Source organism: Antrostomus carolinensis, unplaced genomic scaffold, assembly GCF_000700745.2.
Source record: "Antrostomus carolinensis isolate BGI_N321 unplaced genomic scaffold, ASM70074v2 scaffold3029, whole genome shotgun sequence".
Lineage (NCBI taxonomy): Eukaryota > Metazoa > Chordata > Aves > Caprimulgiformes > Caprimulgidae > Antrostomus > Antrostomus carolinensis.
In genome coordinates, this window is record NW_010337765.1 from 22,764 (window position 1) to 43,120 (window position 20,357).

General features: G+C 40.5%; 1 protein-coding gene across 1 annotated transcript in view; it reads right to left on the reverse strand.

Moving 5' to 3' along the window:
* Window positions 1-5,502: 5,502 nt before the first annotated feature.
* Window positions 5,503-20,357, reverse strand: part of FNBP1 (formin binding protein 1) — a 65,855-nt gene continuing 51,000 nt past the window's right edge. The window contains exons 12-19 of the mRNA XM_029086813.1: window positions 17,868-17,882; window positions 17,690-17,725; window positions 13,854-13,963; window positions 10,754-10,886; window positions 9,530-9,651; window positions 8,938-9,077; window positions 8,383-8,541; window positions 5,503-5,660 (exon numbers count right to left, since the gene is read on the reverse strand). Of these exons, the coding sequence (XP_028942646.1) occupies window positions 5,626-5,660; window positions 8,383-8,541; window positions 8,938-9,077; window positions 9,530-9,651; window positions 10,754-10,886; window positions 13,854-13,963; window positions 17,690-17,725; window positions 17,868-17,882 (750 nt within the window). The 3' untranslated portion in view covers window positions 5,503-5,625. The remainder of the gene's footprint in view (window positions 5,661-8,382; window positions 8,542-8,937; window positions 9,078-9,529; window positions 9,652-10,753; window positions 10,887-13,853; window positions 13,964-17,689; window positions 17,726-17,867; window positions 17,883-20,357) is intronic.

Below are 20,357 nucleotides of genomic sequence, written 5' to 3' on the forward strand. Positions count from 1 at the left end.
AGGGAAAGACAAGCAACAAAACCATTTTTCTTCTTCTCTGGGTGATCAAAAGGGTCCAGTTAAACTGTATTTCTGGAATTAAATGTTTATTTAAATATGTGGATGACTTTCCTTTCATTGTTACAAGGTCCATATCTGCTTTCAAATGGAAGCACTTTATTTGGTTGAATTCTGTCTCCAGAAATGAATGGGCAACACCAGAACCTTTTACATTGGCAATGAAATCACAACACTGAGATGCCACCAAAATCTAGAGATCAGTGCTCAAACACACATACACACACATATACAAATAAAAAAGTGCTTGACATCATCATGTTAAAATAGAATTTGGCTTCTTTTAGGTCTTTTGACACTTCAGGCAGGAAAACAAAAAAACAAAGAACAATATGCATCAAACTAACTGAACTTCTGAAAAATACTTGGCATTAAACACAACTTTCAGTATCAGTAAATAATGTTTCTTCTCTATTTACAGGTGTTAAGAAAGGGCATTAGAGACTTTTGCTGGGGCAATGAGACTTGGTAGGATGTACAGTCCATGCTTCTGGGCAAGATTAATAAATTCAAGCAGAGTTTTTATAAACCAGTCACATATTTAGTCCTTCAGATTTTGCAAAAGGTAATTCTACAAAAATTACTCATTTGTTACCCTGAATAAAGGCAGTGGAACAAACGTGTGGAGGCTACAATACATGACTGTCACTGTTGGTTTTTTTTTCCTTGCAGTAGGTTTTAAGATCCAGGCTTTTGGGAACTAGTTGCCAAGTTTATAAAAACTCCATCCACGGTCTTTTAATAAAACTTTGGAAGAAAATCAGTCAGCTAAAGCTAATGCTCCTTCTAAAGCGCTATTTAGCGACACAGACATTGCAATTATTCAAATGTTTCACAGAGGCTGACAATAATATACTGTCCACCTAGATTAAATATATAAAAAGCAAACTTTTATCTAATTTTTACATAGATGGCACAACAATAGGTGAAACTGAATTATTCTAGCTGCTGATTCAACAGTGCATTGGACACGAGAATAAAAATACTGCAGCTAAAAATATTGTAAAGATATTTCTGCACACCTGTTAACTGCTTAACCATTTAGATCCCCGGAGAGATGGATGCAACAAAGCCTTCGCACAAATCTTTGTACAAAGCCACAGGTGCCAACCCTGTGGATCACATTCTGCTATCGGAGGCTCATGGATCGAAACAGTTAAGGGACCACAGTAGCAGCAATGATAAGGATGGTAATTTAATTGATTCTGACCCTTCTGACACTGCTGACACTGGAGCTGAACAGCCTCAGTGTTGGTATCACCTGCTTCTCGCTGCAGGCTCCTGAGCCACTTGAATTGGATTAAAAACCATAACTTGTTGCTGGTTGATGCTTGCAGATATTAAGCACCATAATAGAACAGCTACAGTAGTAACTGTAGGACTGAGGGACTTTGTGCTGTTAAAAAGAAAAAGGTGGTATCTTGAATGGAGAGAAAGGGACAGAGTTATGAACACAACATGTAACCCAACTCAAAAATTACTTCATCCTGCGTGGGGACAACCTAGGCAATCCCCAACACGGAGAGCACTTGGTTCTTGGACACATTTCTACAGGCTGACCCTGCACAAAAGCACAGCAGGCAGCAAAACAACACACACCTTTGTCTGCAAACAAAACCTGAGAGATTTAATTTTAGGGTCACTGCATGTAGTGGCTTCCTTATCAACTTTCTCAAATTCTGGGGATTTTACAAAAGATGAAGTTCCCCAAGAGCAAGTAGATAAACCCAAATGAGGTGTTGATCCATGAATACATTAGGCCCTCAGGAGCTATTAGGTAGCAACTGACCCTTACGGGGCTCAGACGTGTACAAGATGAGTGTAAAATCCCAGCAATGGTAAAGATTTGGGGAAAACCAACAGAATAGAGAAGTTTAGAAACAATTGACCCTTTCTTAGGCAGTTGAGGTTCAGATCATGTGGTATTTTGAGACATTCTAGCCCTCTCTCCACTGCATGACATGACAAAGTGCAGCATCGCTTATCATGCTACTTCTGCTTCAAATAAAACCACGTGAGAACAGGATCATGGTCACAATTCCTGTCTGGCTTCCAGGTTGAGGTCCAGTCCATGACAAGGTGGGAGAAGGAAATAGAGTGCGGTTTCTTTTTTTCTTTTGTCTTTTATTTTTCTAAGAAAATTCCGTGACTCAAACATTAACTGATGAGAATGCACAAGAGGTCATGCAAAAGAAGGCAGGTCTGAAATGCTGAAAAACAAACCAACAAAAGAAAACTGCAAAGAGATTTAACAACAATGAGCCACAAAATAACGTGACCCTCGGGAAGGTGGGTGCAGGCAAGGCAACAGGGCGAGCATGCAGACTGAAACGAGAGCAAAACGGAGGTCTTTGTGACGAGCAAAATGGGGCTTCAAACCAAAATGCCAGTGTCTCTGTGTGTGTCTGTGTGTGAGAAAGAGGAGGGGGGATAAAGAGGAGGGGGCAGAGAGAACAAGCAGGAAAACAAGCGTACATACGTGAGCTTGAAGGCTTTCAAGAAACAGCAAGGTCATAAGGATTTAATACTTGGAATGAGCATCAGCCTAGATTTAAAGAAAAATAAAGGCTGACAAGTATTAGTGACCTTTTGGAGAAAGCAGAATATTGAATAATGCACATGGATCAAATTTAATATCTGCAACTTCAGAGCCCAGTCCAGCTGCTGTAACACTGTTCCTAGGGGAGGCTCTCCACAGGTACACACCTCCTGTCCAAGTGATCTGATGAGACATCCTGCAGGATTAGCACTAAAGGCACCGTGTGAAATGCTGATGGACCAGTGCATACACTCAGATGGACTGAGGGACAAGGGAGGAGAGAAGACAGACCAATACATGCTTGGGACTCTCTGCTTACCCTTTGCATCAAAGGGCAGCCAGCGGTTCTTTGACCAGTGTTGGGAGGAAATGGGTGGGGGAAAGTGTTGGTTATGTTTTAGGGAGGGGCTGTGCCAAGCTAGCAGAAGAGTGGGAAAGGCTGAGAAGTTAATCTGAGCCACAAGTAGCATGCCATGAAAAAGAGCAAGCGTCTGAATGGTTCTGGGATGGAATTTGGATCTGAATTTTTCAAGTGGGAACTCCAGACAAGACTGGGAGTCTGGCTTTCCATGGGTGTGTTTTAACTGCCTGCAGGGTAAACAGACCATTTTGTTTCTCCTTCTGTGACAAGCTCGCCCCGAGGTTCTTGCACCAGCACAAACACCTTTAGGAATCTAAAACATAAGAAAGACAAAAAGAAAGAGACTGGATTAGAAAGAGGGTAGAAAACAAGATCCCTTAAGAGTAGCACTGCTTGCAGGAAGTTAAAGGAAATACAGCACCAAGCATCTACCAGGTTATGAGGGGTTAAGGAAAGCTCCTGAACTCAGGCATACATTGCCAGCACTCAAACAGTCATCGTTCACCCTCCAGCCTAGGGAGGAGCATCAGTGGACACAGCTCTCCTCTGGGACGAGGATATAAAACTCAGAGAGGACCCCACCACCACCTTCTTAGTGCAACAGAGAAAACAAACAGCTTTCTAATCTTCAATCTGCAAAAGAGTACTGGACCTGTACAAGTGACAGCTCCAGAGACCATGAATGATACTGAAGAATAACAACAGGAAGCTAAAACACACTGAATTTTGCAGACAAATCCAGACTAGCTATCCTTTCCAAACAGCTGCAAAGGACTTTCATTCTTAAGGGAGGTCCAGAAATAAACAGGTGAGTGAAAGCAGTCTTAGCCTCTAACCTCATCTTTGTACCTTCCTGTACCCACAGACTTCTGGCCAAGGGTAAGTTTTCTCTGTGGCCAAGTAAAGCTACAACCCAGAAGTGTGATTTGGCCAGAGACTGCTGTATCCAAGGGAACACAGAACAACTCCAAACTTCCATCACATTTGAGAGAGCAGGAGAACCTTACAATCTCCCTTCCACCCACTTCCATAAAAGAAAAAACTCCAAATGGCACCACAAAAGTTTTCATAGAGCCACAACAGAATATATTTCCTGAAAAAGAATTTTATTTGTACTTAGTGTGGGAAGCAGGTGAAAAGCAGCTCTGGATGGACCATGTGCTTTCCCTTAGTAAAGTTAAACTTAAATGAATTGCCATTAAAAACAAAACAAAACAAAAAAAACCCCTCACAGGAATGAGAAAATATAATGTTTATTAGAAGAAGACACCATAGTACATCAAGCTATAAAGAGATTCCTGACAGATGATAATTCTTTAAAAAATAAGAATAGAAATGAAACAACCACACTGGCCAGATTTAACAAACCTCAACACAAAAGTTTCTATGCGAGTCCAACCAGATGCAGGCAGTTGAGTAACCAAAAACGCTTATCAACATAAGAGGGACTGAGTCATTATCAAAACAACAGCTAGGTTAAGCAGAAGAACAGCCTAGAAAACCATTTATATTTATACATATATAAAAGGATAAAAACAATTCAAATTCAAGTAACTTTAGTTTTTAAGTTATGTTATTTACATTTTTTTATATATTGGGAGAACTAAAGGCAAGTATTTAACAAAAGGATTTTTAAAAGCCACAGTCCAGTTTATAACTTCTATTTCCTAAATAATTTGGCAAGCATTAAATAAACAGATATATCCTAGATAAAAAGTGCATCAGCATGGTTAACTTCTACCTATTTATTTCTATAGCTCAAGGCTCTCCATAATGGTTACAGCAAACAGCAGAGCTGCAACACGGAGAATCACAGAGCTGTCTACAAGGATTTATTTGTGTAACTGGAGGTGAGGAGGAACAGACCCACAGTGGCAAACGAGCTGAAAAGTTAACCAGCTCATGGCTCCACATTTTTTTTTTTTAAATCAAAAACCAGCCTCTATTCCTTGCATGACACCCAAACAGCCAGTCTGTCTGGTGGAAGGAAACATGGCATTTTTGTTGGGTGCAACAGAGAGTTTAGATAAAGCCGGTTATTTCATGCAAGTTCTTTTGTGTATCACACTATTTCACAACATCCCTCAGTGAAAGACAGTTTTGTTCCCAAGATGATGAGGTACCATATTCAATAACACAGTATGGTCAGTCTTGAGCAAAAAGGCCCCACCAGTTCCTCTGTTTGACAGTCATCAGCACCAGATACTCGACAGGCACAGAAAAGCCCTGCAAGAAGCTGCACTCATGTGAGCACAGAGGAGTTTCCTTCCTTGTCCCCTAGCAGTCAGAAACTGGCATAAACCCCAAAACATGTATTTACATCTAACAGATCCAATTCTTAGTCTGCACGTTTTTTAGCATTTATAATAGTTTCCTGCACACATAGCAAAGAGAATGGCTCTCATTCTCACTGGGAAGGACAGTGCTGTTTACAACTAAATTCATACAGTTGGGCCAGTACTTTCATCGGTAGTGACTCACATTTAAATTTCAAGAGGTGAACTTATACATGCATCAGCTGAGTGAACAGGTACCTAACAGAGTCTTTCATTGATGGAGACAGGACATGTGCATTCATCTCTTCTAAAGAAAACCTTCTGAAATAGAGCTCTTAAAACAACCGTAGCAGCAAACCAGTAGAATAAAAGGTGAACAGGCCTATGCAAACCTACTCAGAGATTTTCTGAAGTGATTTGTACACATCTGGAAAAAAAAAAAAAGGTAAAACAAGATAGATATTACTGTTCTTTTTTTGTGACAGGGTTTGCTAACACTCTCTGAAAGAAGGTACCACTGTAAACTTTACAAACAGCCCTCACACAGGTATTTGCAGGAGTACGCAGCCCTAGCTTGGCTGCCACAAAGACTACGATCAGGAGGGCGACTGCAGCACACAACTTACCTGTCCTATTGATCTCAGGTTTGGCAGCAGAGCTCTGACAACTCGGGCTTTAGCTGGCTGAAAAAGCTCACCAGCTGCCAAGCAGGTTTTCACAAAGCATTTAGCAAGTGCATTTCGTGGGGGCAGAGCTGCCTCTGGCTCACGGCACTGGCACAGCCTGGTCAGGCAGGTATGTCTGGGAGAGAATTGACTCTGCTGACTCCAAGAGTCACAAATGTACTCGGAGCTGGTGGGAACGCTCCCACCCTTCACACAACTAACATTTAAAGCTACCAGCTGCTTGAGCTTCTTTCCAAAAAAAGAGAAAAGAACTACTCAAGTTTGTAAATGCTTTAGGCTTTACAGTGTCACCTGCAGGAAAAAAAAATGCTTCTGTTTCAAGGACTGAATAAAGTCACTCCTACTATTATATTAAAAATCAAATGAAAAATTTGCAGCTTGCAACAAAGTTTGTCTTTTAAACACAGCAGCACTTCCTGCAAATCTTTATACTGCCACTGGGCCATTTTATGGAAATTTCTCTTTTAGCTTTTCTTTAACCAGATAATTGAGAAAAAAAGGAAGTAAATATGTAAAGTTCCTTTACATTAGATATTTATTCTCAGACACATTTGATTTTGTTCCTGAAGTCCAGCAAAATTAATGGAAAAATTTAAAAGGATCTGAAAAACTTCCATCATTGCTACAAAAGTGGCTGCAACCCTAACAGCTTCACTCCCAGCACAGGCTGCAATTTTAGGATTGTTCTGCATCATCCAGTAACTTACATAATAACACTAACACACTAATATGATTTTCTGGCTGGTTATTGCAATACTGCTGCAATATTCTCTCCAGAAGGGTAAATTAGTGACAAACTTCTGCTAGTTCAGTTAGCAGGTTTGTGTCAGGATTTCTCACCCCACCCAGAGACAGGCTTTGCTTCACTTCCCATCCAGCCTGCTGCTCTGCTCACCAACAGGTGATTTGCTGTAATGTTCTGCTGATGTGAACACGCTTCATGTCTGAGGGCAGGGGAACTGTGCTTGTTACTTAAAACACATTTAGATGCCACAACTAGTGTAGCTGTTTCAACCAGCCCACATTGCTGAACAAGGTATTTTTACAGCAGAATAATAATGTTGCTTTCAGCAACTGTCACACACAAAGCAGCCAGTCTCCATAGGAGAAGAAACAGGGGTAAGAGATGAGTTCTTCCATTCTGAGCTTTCTGCCTTGCTCTCACTACGAAGGAGAAGGTACAACCCACATTCCTCTTTCCAAGGTTAACAAAAGCCAATGGAGCAGCTGAGCTTTTTGCACTCGTTTGCATCTCAACTGACCCTGTGTTTGCCAACACAAACATAAACCTAAAGTACTACAGCAAAATAAAACAAGACCCCAGACTTTAATCTGCAGCAGACAAGGCACTGCACTGTTTAATACCGAATTCAAGACAGTGAACTGATCGAGTTATAGTGTTTGTTTCTCTTCCTACTGTCCATAAATTCCAATAAGAATTGTTCAGTTTTCTTTTAAATTGGCAGTTTGTTTCACACCAAGAACTCTAAAGTCTGGGAAACAACAATAAGATGAAGGATTAAGTGACTGAAAAAAAAAAAAAGGCATAAATTATGCAGCAGTGGACTTCAAACACACCCTGATTTGAAACAGGACTAAAATCTTTTGATTTCCCAGTGCATTCCATTACCAGGTGTTCACGCTGCTAGCACATATTCTATGCAGGATTCCCCTGCAGCACTCCTTATATGTACAACACACCTATTTGTGAGGAATTAAAAGCAACAACAGAACAGAAGATTGCAGAGTCCAAGCTCTGAATGTCTCCATAGATCTTGTATGAGCAAAAGATTAAACCATTAGTTATGGTCATCTGAAACAGCAAGTACCTCTTCTGAAGTGTATCAAGGTGGGAAAGAATAGAGGATCTTTCTTAATGTTTTACTAATTTATCAAGGACCACCGAGTGCTGCATAGACAGGTTTTGGCAAAATCTCTCCTTCCCCTTCCAAACACACCAACTAAATGATGACCAAGGTGCCAATCCAAAAGGTCCAGAGAACACATAAGGCTCTAAAAAGCTACCTCACAGACACAAAATAGCAGTCTAAATATTTCCTATATAACATTCCACTGAATCAGTTTGGGACAAACAGCTGGCTTGTGAATGTGTCTGAGATGCCACCTAGGTATCTGAGGAGAGCCCATGTTATTCCAAATGGCTTTGTGTTTCCTGCACTACATGGGGCATGCAATGGCAGTGACAGTTGAACAAGCACTGTCTAGAAAAGGCTGCATTTCCCCTCTAGTTTTACAGTCTCCCACACTATCCTTCTCTGAGCAACAAAAAGCAGGTTTTGCAGTACAGCAAGCCATATTAGTCCATGTACAAAATAATGCACCTTGTGGCATTGTACAGACTCTTTAAAGGCTCCATCTGCAACACAGAGCAGTTTTGGGGTTGGATATCTCTGTGAAAGCAAATAAAGTAATAATAATAGTATTAAATGTAAGTCATAGCACCTTTGGCATTTTTGTCCAAATAGACTTCAACATACGACGTCGGGACATAGCCCTCCTCATCTTCGTTCCTTCGGATTCGTGTCCAGCCATCACCTTTGTCTTCTTCTATTACGTAGAGCATTTCTCCTTCTGCTACAGAAATTGTTCCTTCATTCTGACCTGAAAGACACAATAACACAGAGTTTAGGCTGTCCTACACAATGGGAACCACAGATGCAGTGGGAAGTGCTCAGGGCACACTGACAACATGCTGATGCAACCTTCATTGCATCACTAGCAGCAAGAACAAGAGCACATGATTCTGGAGACAACAGTGTGTACACAACCAGATGAATGTGATCCTGACATCAGTTTAGCTTTTCCTTGCAGAGTCCCTGCATAAAGGGAGACAAATCACTGTCTTATTGCCTCTCTGCAAAACAGAATCATGCCAGAGCCTCACTTGCTCTTTCTTTCTCTAAGTGCTGCAGGTGTTAAGCGAAGGTTTCCCACTTGTCCTTGGCATATGAACTAAAGAAAACAGTAAGTGAAATAAGAGTAAAATTTGAGTGATACCTTCAAATGTATAGAGCGCTTTACATGTTCCTATGGTGGGTAGTGGTTCTTCATCATCAAATTCATCATCAAAATCCGTTGCAGGTACTTTCATCTCAGTCTCCTGACTTTGCTCTTCTGTGTAACTGCCATCTGGGCTGCTCAAGAGAGGAAAATACACAGCAACTATAGCAACCAGTCTCAGGAGCAAGGAGAATGACTTGGTTACCAGACACTTAAGGCAAGGTGAGCAACTGCAGTTGGAGCAGCCCAGCAATTCCAAAGCAGAGTCAGAACTGGCTGTTACCATCAGCAGCTGTCACAGCGTGATGGGTAAGACCAGACATTTTTCCACATCAAAAGCTGTAAAAAAATGCACCTACCTCACTCACCTTCACAACACTGAGTGTAGGGGCTATGACACATTTCATCATATTCAGAGAAGTGGCTCCAAGTTGGGATCTTTATGCTAAAATCGGGCACTTCCTGGAGTGCCTGCCTTTACAGAGTAAGTTTCTGAATGCTGCAGAGCTTCAGTTTTCCTGATTAATAAGCTAAGGAAAGCGGTTCCAGGTGCCAGTCTGAACAGGCCAGCTCTGTACAGATACTGTACCTCTCCCGGTCCTGAGCACAGCTGTTCACTGCTGAAGTGTTCTGGGCTTCGTACAGTCCGCTCTGCCGCCGGGCCTGCTCAGTCCACATGGGCAGCTTGCCCTCCACCTCAGCCAGCCAGCCCTGCAAGGGGAGAGCAGTCTCTCACATCTCTCTTGCTTCAACTTCCAATGGGATATGTTGCTTTTACGTTGTTGTGTTTTATTTGACATTCAGACTATGGAACTAAAACCAGACTGTAAACTCCTTTGAGTTGCAGATGTTAGAGGGTATCGATTCTGTACTTTAAGTGTGTATTAAATCTATTGGTCTTGCCAAAAAACACACTTATTAAAAACTTGATTATTTTTTGACACTGGGTGTTGAAAACACCATGACCTGGAGTTAACAACAGCTGTTAACAACAAGAAGCAGTTAACAACAGCTGTTGGGAGATGCTGCTGTTGTAGTCACAATAAAGTAGAGACATGTGGCAGCTTATAGTACTCTCAATAACACCAGAAACAGCAATCTCAGTGACAGCTGAATGCAAGAGGACTAAAACTGCAGAGAATGAAAGACTCAGTGATTTTCAAATGGGTAAGAAAGCAATGGATAATAAAGACAACAACTGTAAGAAACATCTAAAATTAACGGGCTGTTATCTGTTTATGTACACAGTGTAACTTAGAGTGAAGTCTTTTTCTCGGCCCTTTAATACTTCTCGTGTAATTATAATGGCCTCATATATTCCAAATACTCCTTATGCTCTTGAGATTTTGTATCTCCAAGATGCTTCCTGTTAATGGCAGTCTATTCCTTAAAACATATTTCACCTGATGCATTCTGTCTTGCTGTTAGACTATAAATGGTGCTTTGCATTTATGTTCCTGATTTTCCACAGACATCTGTAATGTGATGCTTCAAATTATTTAATTAATTCAATAAGCATCTGAACCCCTCTGGGCAGTTCAGAGAGCATTACATTTTCTCTTATCCTCCATTTAGCACAATTTGCTTTCTATGGCAAATTAAACAGCAGGACTGTCGGCTGATAGTCACAAGAGATGGTGCATATTTATGTTAAACAAATAGGCTCAAAGATCTCAATTAATGCAAGTGCTTAAGTAGCACTTCCCCATACAGAGTAAGAAAATGCATCAGTACATCTGGAAAAGCAATGAAGCATCTGCTTGGAGCTGATCATATGCCAAGATACTTTTTACTGAAGTGTCTCTTCCCATACCTCAAATTTCTGAACTTCTAATCGCAACTTTTCAATGTTCTGTCCAAGCTCTGCTAATCTCTGGTCCACACTCGCTGCGTCTCCCATCTGTGGGTTCTTGATATACACATCTTTCATTTTCGTTAAGGCATCTCTGAGAGACAGAAGAAAAATAAAACATGTAAGGTTAGTGTGGCTGGGGGCAAATCTCTTTCTCTAAATGCAGGCAAATGAAAGAATAAACTGCCCGTTCTTTACTCTGCGGTTCCAGCCTAATCTGTTACAAAGGTAACTGAGAACTTCCAGACAGGGGCTTCTGCCCTGTTATTAAAAAAATAACAGTAAAATCACTTGTCAAAAGAGAATTCACACTGTCAAGGACAAAAAAAGTGACACCTTTACCTACAACGTGACATGACAGAGACATTGTGCACAAGCCAAACTCTTCAGACATTAGAGGCCAGGCTGGATGAGGCTTTGAGCAACCTGGTCTAGTGGAAGGTGTCCCTGCTGCTGGCAGGGGGGTTGGAACTGGATGATGTTTAAGGTCCCTTCCAACCTAAACCATTCTACGATTCTATGATTAGAGGGATGTCCTTGCTCTACAGGCAGCTGAGGGTTGTTCACGTGAGCGAAGCTGGCAGGAGGAGCCTCACTAGCAGATCGTGAGGCTACAGAGATGTGCTGCATCGGTACAAGCACACAACAGATTTAGCCCAAGCTCCACGTGCTCTGCTTGAAGAATCCCAGCAGAAAAACAACTGAACTCTTGGACAGTGGCCTTTTGCAAGGCAAAAGGAGGCATTTGGTATTGACTTTTAGCCTGACACACTCTTTTATTTAGTACTACAGTATCTACTTGCTAACCCTGGGGAAAATAATAATTAAAAAAATCCCTCTGCAACCATTGCAACAAATGACAGCTTCAACTTTCTAGATTAATATCATCCAAGTTTTTGGGGAACAGACAAACAGTTGCAACATTATTCTGCATCATGGGCTGAAATCCAGCTGGGGAATGGGGACAAAGAGCTGGACGTGGACATACTCATAATAAAAATGGAGTGCTAATCAGAAATTCTCACTCTGCCTGTTGCAGTTTGTCTTTTGCAACCCAAATAATTTGTAAGATATTTATTTCACACTTCTTAAAACGATGCTAAATCCAGATGGTTTGCATTTGTCACAGCACAGTGACAGATGGACCTTAGGCCACATAATGCGACCCCACATCCTGTTCAGTTCTACAGCATTTTTCCTAGACTGTGTTTTTTATCAACCCAGATGCCAAAGGCCTAGGGTTTCAGAGATGTTATCCTGCTATGATGAATGTGGGACTGTAAGGCCAAGACTAATGCAGTACATCCCTTCATGAGCTCCCCTAGGAAAGCCTGTGGAGCTCTCAATGACAGCAGTGCGCTGCCTTTGACCTCAGTCAAGTTGAGGCGGAACTTAAAGAAAAAAAAAAGTTATCTGCATGATGAACATTTAAGAGCTTAGAGAAGGGTGGACTTAAAAGCTGATTTCCTGTATTACTGGCACAGTTATTCAGCTTTTCTCTAGGCATTACTTGGGGGGAAGAAAGGTTAATGCGAGTCCCACGACTCAAGTTAACGCTCTTTATATTTTCGAGTTTCCCACCGAACTCTTGACAATTGCAATCCTGTGCCTGCCCTTGCTTTGTGTGCACAGAAAATGGGAGAAAAAGTGTGGGTGGTAAGGAAGTGGGACTGCTCTGTGGTTGAAGCCCTAAGGGACAATATTGCAAACATATGAGTCATGATTATTACTATTTTTTTTTAAACTCTTATTTAACTGCTGTTGTTAATCCCTCAGTCATATATTACAATTAAAATAACTTAATTTTGCTCTGATTTCACATACAATTTTAACATTGGGTTACCTCAGAATCAATACAGAGCAGAAAGGAAAATCTGCACAGAGACAAATGCTAAGTTACCACAGAGGGCAAAAAGCACAAAGCAATGGGAAATCATATAATCACATGCAGTTTTCCTTTCTTATTCATGATATAAAACATAAAGAAGAAAGTCTGGGTTACTAGACCAAATAAACATGTTCTTCAAAGCAAGTCTGCAGAAAATGTAGGCACATCTGTACAAATGTAAAGCAATATTTAGGGACAGACTAGTACCAGAGAGGCTAAGTTGTTAAATTATTCAGGGAAGAAAAGTTCTGTCTCTTGCAAACATAACATAATCAATCTTCAATGCAACTGCAGAATGTGAAGAAACACAAATCAACAAATACAGGCTGCCAGGATCAATAAAAAAATGTGTAACTAAAATAGCCTTATTCTCAACTAGAATGATGAATGCAGCTTTGTAGAAAAAGCATCCACAAAAGCACAGGAATCATTATCTTCTTGCTTCCAGGAAATGTAAGCTACAGATCAGAGAGCCTTAAGATACACACCAATCAATCGGCACTGTTGATGATGTTATCATGCTCCTAATAGCCTCTCTTGTTGGGATCTAGCCATGCCCATCATACAGTAATAGGCACTCTGCTTCATGCTGAGGGGTCTATGATTGTACCTCTGACTGAGGCTGCATTTACATCCTGTTCTTTCCTAAAAAAAAAACCACTCTCAGGAATGGCTCTATCAAGAAACAAACCTAGCATATCTAACTGCAATCCTTGTCTGGCTCACAATTAAACTGCTGCTCTCTCCCATGAAAGCCCAAGACAGAAGGAAAAATTGTCTCTAGTTGCTTCATTTATATAATTCCCATCCTTATCCTAGGATCTTCTCACAATTCCAAAAGCAGGAAAAGCATTACACTGAGGTGGGAGAATGGCAAAAAAAAGAAAGCCAGCTTTTGCCCCAGCTCTGACCTGCATCAGCCAAAATTAAATAACTGATTTCAGAATCCGAGTTGTGCAGAGCCTTGCATCTGCCAGGTGTTTTTAGCCATATGTATCCTTTGGTTCTTTTTTACTTTGAACAGTAACTTAAACAAACCTAGAACCTTGTCCTTATTTTCTCTTATATATTACTTCTATTTTATTAATAGAATTATATATTATTAATTATATATTACTTCTTCTCTTATATGAGACCACCTATTTCATTTTTCATTGGAGGGGGGTGACATACCTTTGATCCATCTCCTTCTGAATGTCCCTGTTTAATTCATCAACTTTTTGCTGAAGTTTCTTTCTTCTTTGCTCAGGTGGGAGATTGCTGAAGTCCTCTGGCCCTGCTCCCTGCACAGAGTGAAATGGAAGAAAAAAGAAGAAAAATCAGAACCTAAAAGAACCCTTCAGAATTGCATTTTGAAACCAGCTCACAAAAGCCTGTGCAAAATTACAATGGTCTGAAGCATTGTTATTATTTGTACTGAGAGTTATCTGTTGGCAATCTGGATGCCCTAGGAATAATCTCAGGATCACATCCCACTTTCATACCAAATGGCTAATGGGAGATCACCAGCTAAAGAATGTCAGAATTCAACGGCAAAGCACAGAAGCTATTTTTATCCATAATTACAATCAGATTTTATTTAACAGAGTTCCATTCTCATGCTGACTTTTCCTGCCCTCCCCTACTCTGCTACAAACAGCATCCTCATAAAAGCAGCAGTCTTTAGCTTTTACTCCTGTGTCACAGTCACACTTCTCATGTACTCTACTAATAGCTGGCTCGCTCTGCATTGGTCCAATACGGTTAATTTATGTCAGGAGACTCCTGAAAGCACTAAGGTAACAGAAGCTCTTCTTCTGGCATGCTGCAATTTCAAACCATGCTGCATACTTTCCAGGATCCGCATTCCATGTCCAAGTCTCTCAATTTTTCCTCTCTTGCTTGTTCTAGCATAAAAATCAGGAGTTCTATCAAAGCCACAGAATCAATCAATATGAAACCATAACAGAGGAAGACATTTGAAGACCACAGTGGTTACCTTTGTGTGATTCTGCTTGAAAACCCCTTTTCTGCCTTCAAACTGCTATGCTTCTTCTTGGTTGCCTCAATTTAATATAGCAGATAGATGACATATAAAATACATCCATACTATTTTCTTCAAAGTACCACCTATTTTTATCTTGTAGGAGGGGAAGGGGGACAGTTTGGTTGGGTTATACTGAACACACATCAATTATTAGTTGCATCATAAAGGAATGAGGTTCTTGTACATTATCTTGAATTTTTACAGGTTTTTTTGGTTTGGTTTCTGCTCATTCCACATCTGATTTCTAAGGGGGAATATTGGCCTATGGGAGAAAAGGTTAAAAACACAGAGCTGAGTAACCAAATTCAATAGCCCAGCAGCTTACTGAAAGCTTGTGAGCACAGCTGAAACATTAGTCTTACTAAAATGCCAGATCTCTCTGCCACAAAAGCTGCCCATTAGACCCTCTCAGCTCTGCACTGAATGTGCTCTGAGACAGTGTGCTCTTTCTTCTGCATTTGCAGAACAAGCTGTTTAGAAAGAAAGTGTGTGGGTGTTAGAGGGATGGAGGACAACTACAGACAGGTCATCTTCTCCTCTGGTCTAGCCATTTCAAAATAACAGAACAGCCAAACCTAATTAACTTGCTGCCATATTGATTTTCTGTAAAAAAATGCATCTAGTTAAGCCTTGATCATCTGTGTAATAATGCACTTAAAATTCTATTTTGTGAGACAATGAGAAAGCAAATTTAAGAAAAATGAAGGAACAACTAAGAAAATTACTCATTCTGAAACTTTAACTACATGAAATCACAGCAGTGCTTACATTATCTGCTGTACATGGTACAGGAGAGATCTATATTGATTCATTCTTTAATGACAATATTTTGCTTGATATTAACTCCCGTATCACATTAGACATGAAAGTAGTTCAATATATTTTACAGATAATTACACACTAAAGCCATACATAGCTTTTTAAGGCAAAGCATCTAGATGTAGCTTTGTAAATAAGCAAGCACTTACAGGAAAGACTATACAACATATTCTCAATTCTTAAGCAGAAGAGACAGATGCGCTTGAAAATATCCCCAGTTATACACTAGAAGAATGCGATACACGTCGTCAAACACATTTGGAAAAGCATCTTCTTTTCGATTATCAGCTTCACTCAAGAGCTCTAGGCTGGACTTAATTCAGTATCTTTGTTCACAATGCTTCAGACCAAAGCATTAGTGTCACATAGAAACGCATGCCTGAGACTAGGAGGTGATCTCACTCAGATCTTTATTCCATGCTCAATAATTTCCCATCGTAACAGAAGCTACAGTTCCTCTTCCAAAAGGAACAGTCAAGGAGCAATTTTTTCATGTGTTGGGCACATTTCATGCACTCAAGCAAAAACACACCTGGGCTATCTCTCAAGTAGTAAACACTGCCTACATTTTCCAGAAATGCTTCCACAGTGAGGTGAGGGGGAAAATCTGTGCTATTTTTGATGTACTGTCATAGGAGCAGCAGAGCCAGTGCTCACTAGATTTCCTTGCATAAAGATACTGGGATTTAGGATGCAAATTGTCCCAAGATTAAGGACTGTGAAAAAAAGAGCCTGTGTTAGGATCAGTTTTGGGCTGAAGCTACATATGGGGGAGAGCATAAGGTTTATCAGCCCTAGTTTTGTCTCTTGTACAGCTTGGATCCAAGATGAAGTTACAAACAAGCCGAATTCTTCCCCCGAGGCGCACACGGGTCTCAGCCCTCTCTGCACATCTTTCTGATTTGTGCCAATTCTGGGGGAAAGGCCATTTATTTTGGGAGGATTTAATCCTACACAACAGACTAGCACTGTGACTGGGAAAACAACAAATGGAAATCCCTGGTATAAATGCATGGGACTACCAGGCAAAAGAACAAGGTCTGCAAGCTACAGATTTCCATCATTCCTCAGGCCCACCACAGGTCTTCAGTGAGAAGCAATATTGCTAATGGAGCCCAAGTAAGTCACTGTGTTGACAGAGCAGCAGCAGGACCTGAAACCTCCAGAGCTGCAGCAGGACCTGAAACCTCCAGAGCTGCAGCAGGACCTGAAACCTCCAGAGCTGCAGCAGGACCTGAAACCTCCAGAGCTGCAGCAGGTAGCTTTCACAGACCATGCATTTCCTCTGAATAAGCTGCTAGGAATCAAACAGGTCCACAATGATGTATCCAAGAACACGTAAGCGCTGGGGAGGAAGAGCACCTAAAGGCACCGACTAGTGTGGAGTAAGAATGCCATTAAGGTGCTACTGCAGATCCTCCAAAGCTCTCCAAAACTGCAATCAGTCACTTGTGGCTCTTGCATGCTGGCATGAAGTGGGTCAGTCAGTCGCATTCTCCTTGTGACTGGGCTCACAAAGGGCAAAGGAATGTAGATAAGTTGTCAGGAACATATATCAAGGTGTGGAGTATCTCAAGCAGTACCGTACCTTGAGTGTGAAGATCAGCACATAATTTGCTTTCCCAAATATGTTCAGCCTTTCCCTTTCCAGCTCAGTAACTTATTATCTTACCATAGTTCAAGAAACCTTCCCAGCTGCATCCAAGATAGAATTGAGGATTCATATATATATATATATATTGAGGATTCATATATATATATACACACACATATATGTATCTCTATTTGCAAATTAATATCAGACTGAGTTAACCTTGTTGGTTAAGGTTTACAGAACTTTAATTAATGTCATTATTAGTTATTCTGAAGGACTACATAGGGCTGTAAAATGTAGGTGATGACAATGCAGTTTTCCAGTAATACCTGGACACGGAAAGCAAACTTTGCAGCTATGTTACACAAGACACATGCATTTCTCTCTGGAAAAGGTCCAGCAAGCACAGAGACTTTTTTTTTTCTTTAAATGTTTTAACATATACAGTAGCAGAATTACTCAATACTGTTTTTCTACATTTTCATAGCCCTAGATTATAAAAGTGAAAACTAAACTATATATTAGAGTTAATTTTTTAGCAGCTGATTAGAAAGACTGAATTCTGATCACCTCTATTAGACTCCAGACTTGTGTATTCAGAGTTATCTGATAAATATCAAAAAAAGCAAACACAAAGAAGAAATTATGTTAATTTCAGTGTCATGTCATATGCAGCACAGTGCACATTAAAACACACACAGAAAGCTGTGATTAAAACACAAGACAGACATGCTGTAAATGTGCTTACCAGCTTGAGAGAAAGCTTCATGTAAAAATTGGAGAGATATAGGGTGGGGGGAGAAAGAGAAAAAACAACAGTGCATCAGTAGGAGAGGAACTTTTTCAGACTGATGTTACAATAAAATGACACACAATCCCCTTGCTGTTGGAAGGCAAAATGGGTAACACTAACAGATCTGTGCAAAAGTTCACAAGATGGGCCAGCATCATCAGTCAGCTGCCATTTCCTCGCCAGAAGCAGAAATGGAAGAGAGTGTTGTACCTCTGCACACGTGCTTTAGCACTGCAGGTGAAAACCTGGCCTGGGTTGCCTTATTTACAGCAGCTACAACTACAGAGATTTTTTTGCATTACTGTAACACCTCTGAAGTGGAAAAACCTCAGAACTTGCAAATGCATGCAAGTCACTTCAGCTCAAAACTGAAATGCAGTCACAAGCACCAGCCCCTTTCTGCAAGGGCTTAAGAGAAGGGGGCTAACACCTGGGCAAGCCTCAGAGAATTGCTACGGTACTGCCCTTGGTCACCAGCTGCAATAAGTATGATGGGATCTCCAGCAAACTCCAGTGATTTCCTAGCTCTCAGGACCAAGTCCAAAGGACAACACCCCTGAAATATCCCTGTTGATTGCGTACAGTGCTGTCCGGGCAGTCACATAAAGTCACTTCGTGTTCTTGAATAACTCAAAAACAAAAACTCAGTCTCAAATGTACTTTGGCTTTACAGTCAGACAAGGTCAGGACCAAGGAAGAGAAAAAAACAGCAAAAATCTCTTCTCTTTACACCAAATTGATTCTATGACAGCATGGTAAGACATTATTCAAGCTCCTTAAATGACACACATGATCTAATTCTTCAAAGGTTACCACATTTCCTGGCACAGAGCCAAAACACTATCTTTTCGTTACACTGGGAAAGAAAGACTAAAAAGAAGTGTATGCTTGCAGAGCCTACACAGCAGCATGGTTTGCCTCTACATCACTTGCACATACAGCTCTCAACAGTGCTAGAAAGCCTCAGAAACTGCCAAGTGAACAAATGTGCCCGGGCAGCCGACCACCAAAATTACCTCTTCCAGTGTTGCAAGATGTTAAAACAGCTGCAATTCAGAAGGTTTTCCAAGAGATAGGGAGACTGACCATCACAAGTTAGCTGGCGTTCAAGATCTAAAGCCAAATCTTAAACAGAGAATCAAAACTCTACCCAGCCTCCTCCTCCAGCAACCTGCACTGTGCCTGTCGTACCAGCTCTTTGGGGGACAGTTGCGAAACGTCTCCTACTACATCACAAATGTGTCAGTGCATAAATGTGTGTGCTTGGTGTTAGAAGTCAAAGTTGGAAAACACTTCTCACTGCAGGCAATGATCTGTACTGGGAGACTTCTGAAGATCTTTCCATTCAAGAGTTCTCAGGTTTTTTCACTGCCAACAGCTCCCAGGTACAGTGCTCTCAAACAGATGCTCCATTTTTAGCAAAGGCATAGTTCTTTAGGAATGGATTTAAAGAAATATAATTTTTTCAAAAATAACAATTATCATTAGTTACCAGAATTTCTACAGTTATCCACGCCAACCACTCAAGGAAATGACCTTGAAATAAGTAACAAAATATTCCATTTGAACTGATGCATTCAGTGACAATGCAGCAATTAAACTTCCCTCTGAAGTTCAGTCCATTAGGAAGTAAACACATGATAATAATCACAGTGTAATGAAGAAATCCATTCTCAGCTACAAGGTCATTAAAAAAAGCAAACAAAACCAATCCATTTGAGAGAATAATCGTACAGGAAATAGAAAGAATGAGCTAAAATACGGCGCTGAAGAAACTCAGCGTAGGCAGCTTTTGCTTGCAGAACTGCTTTAGCATTCCTGTGAACTTTAGCATAGACATGATCAGCACAAACTGAGATCCTTGTACGTATATACAGACAAGACTCATGGTGCAGAATAAATATTTACCTATGAAGCACTCTATAAAAGGCACAAATGTATGCTACATGCGCTAGTTTCTAAACACTACTCACTCTAAAGGCACTATACTACTGCAAACAGTCATCTGCATCAAGACTATTCTTTTGCTGTAAATCCAGCAAATTTGAAAGGGATTATAGACACTGGATGCCAAATTCTTAGGCTGTTAAGTATGACAAAAATAGAGAACTTATTAATAGCATTTCCAAATAGTACATCAGGGATTGTTATAACCAGTACAAATAACAAAGCAGATCATAGAGTGGAAACAATGAAATGCTGAAATAAGTCATATTCACAGTTTTCCATTTCTGAAACGTATTCATAAATTTACATTACAGCAATTCAGTTTCTATAAACAAACATAAGCAGACTGAAAATAAATCTGCATTAAATACTAAATAACTACTTTTGCCCATTCTCTTGGGTTTTCACAGCTAGAAACTTGCTCACAGCTCCTGGTAGTACAGGGGTATTTTTTCCCCCCAGATAATAGAATAAATTACATGAGCAAATCTGTTTCAA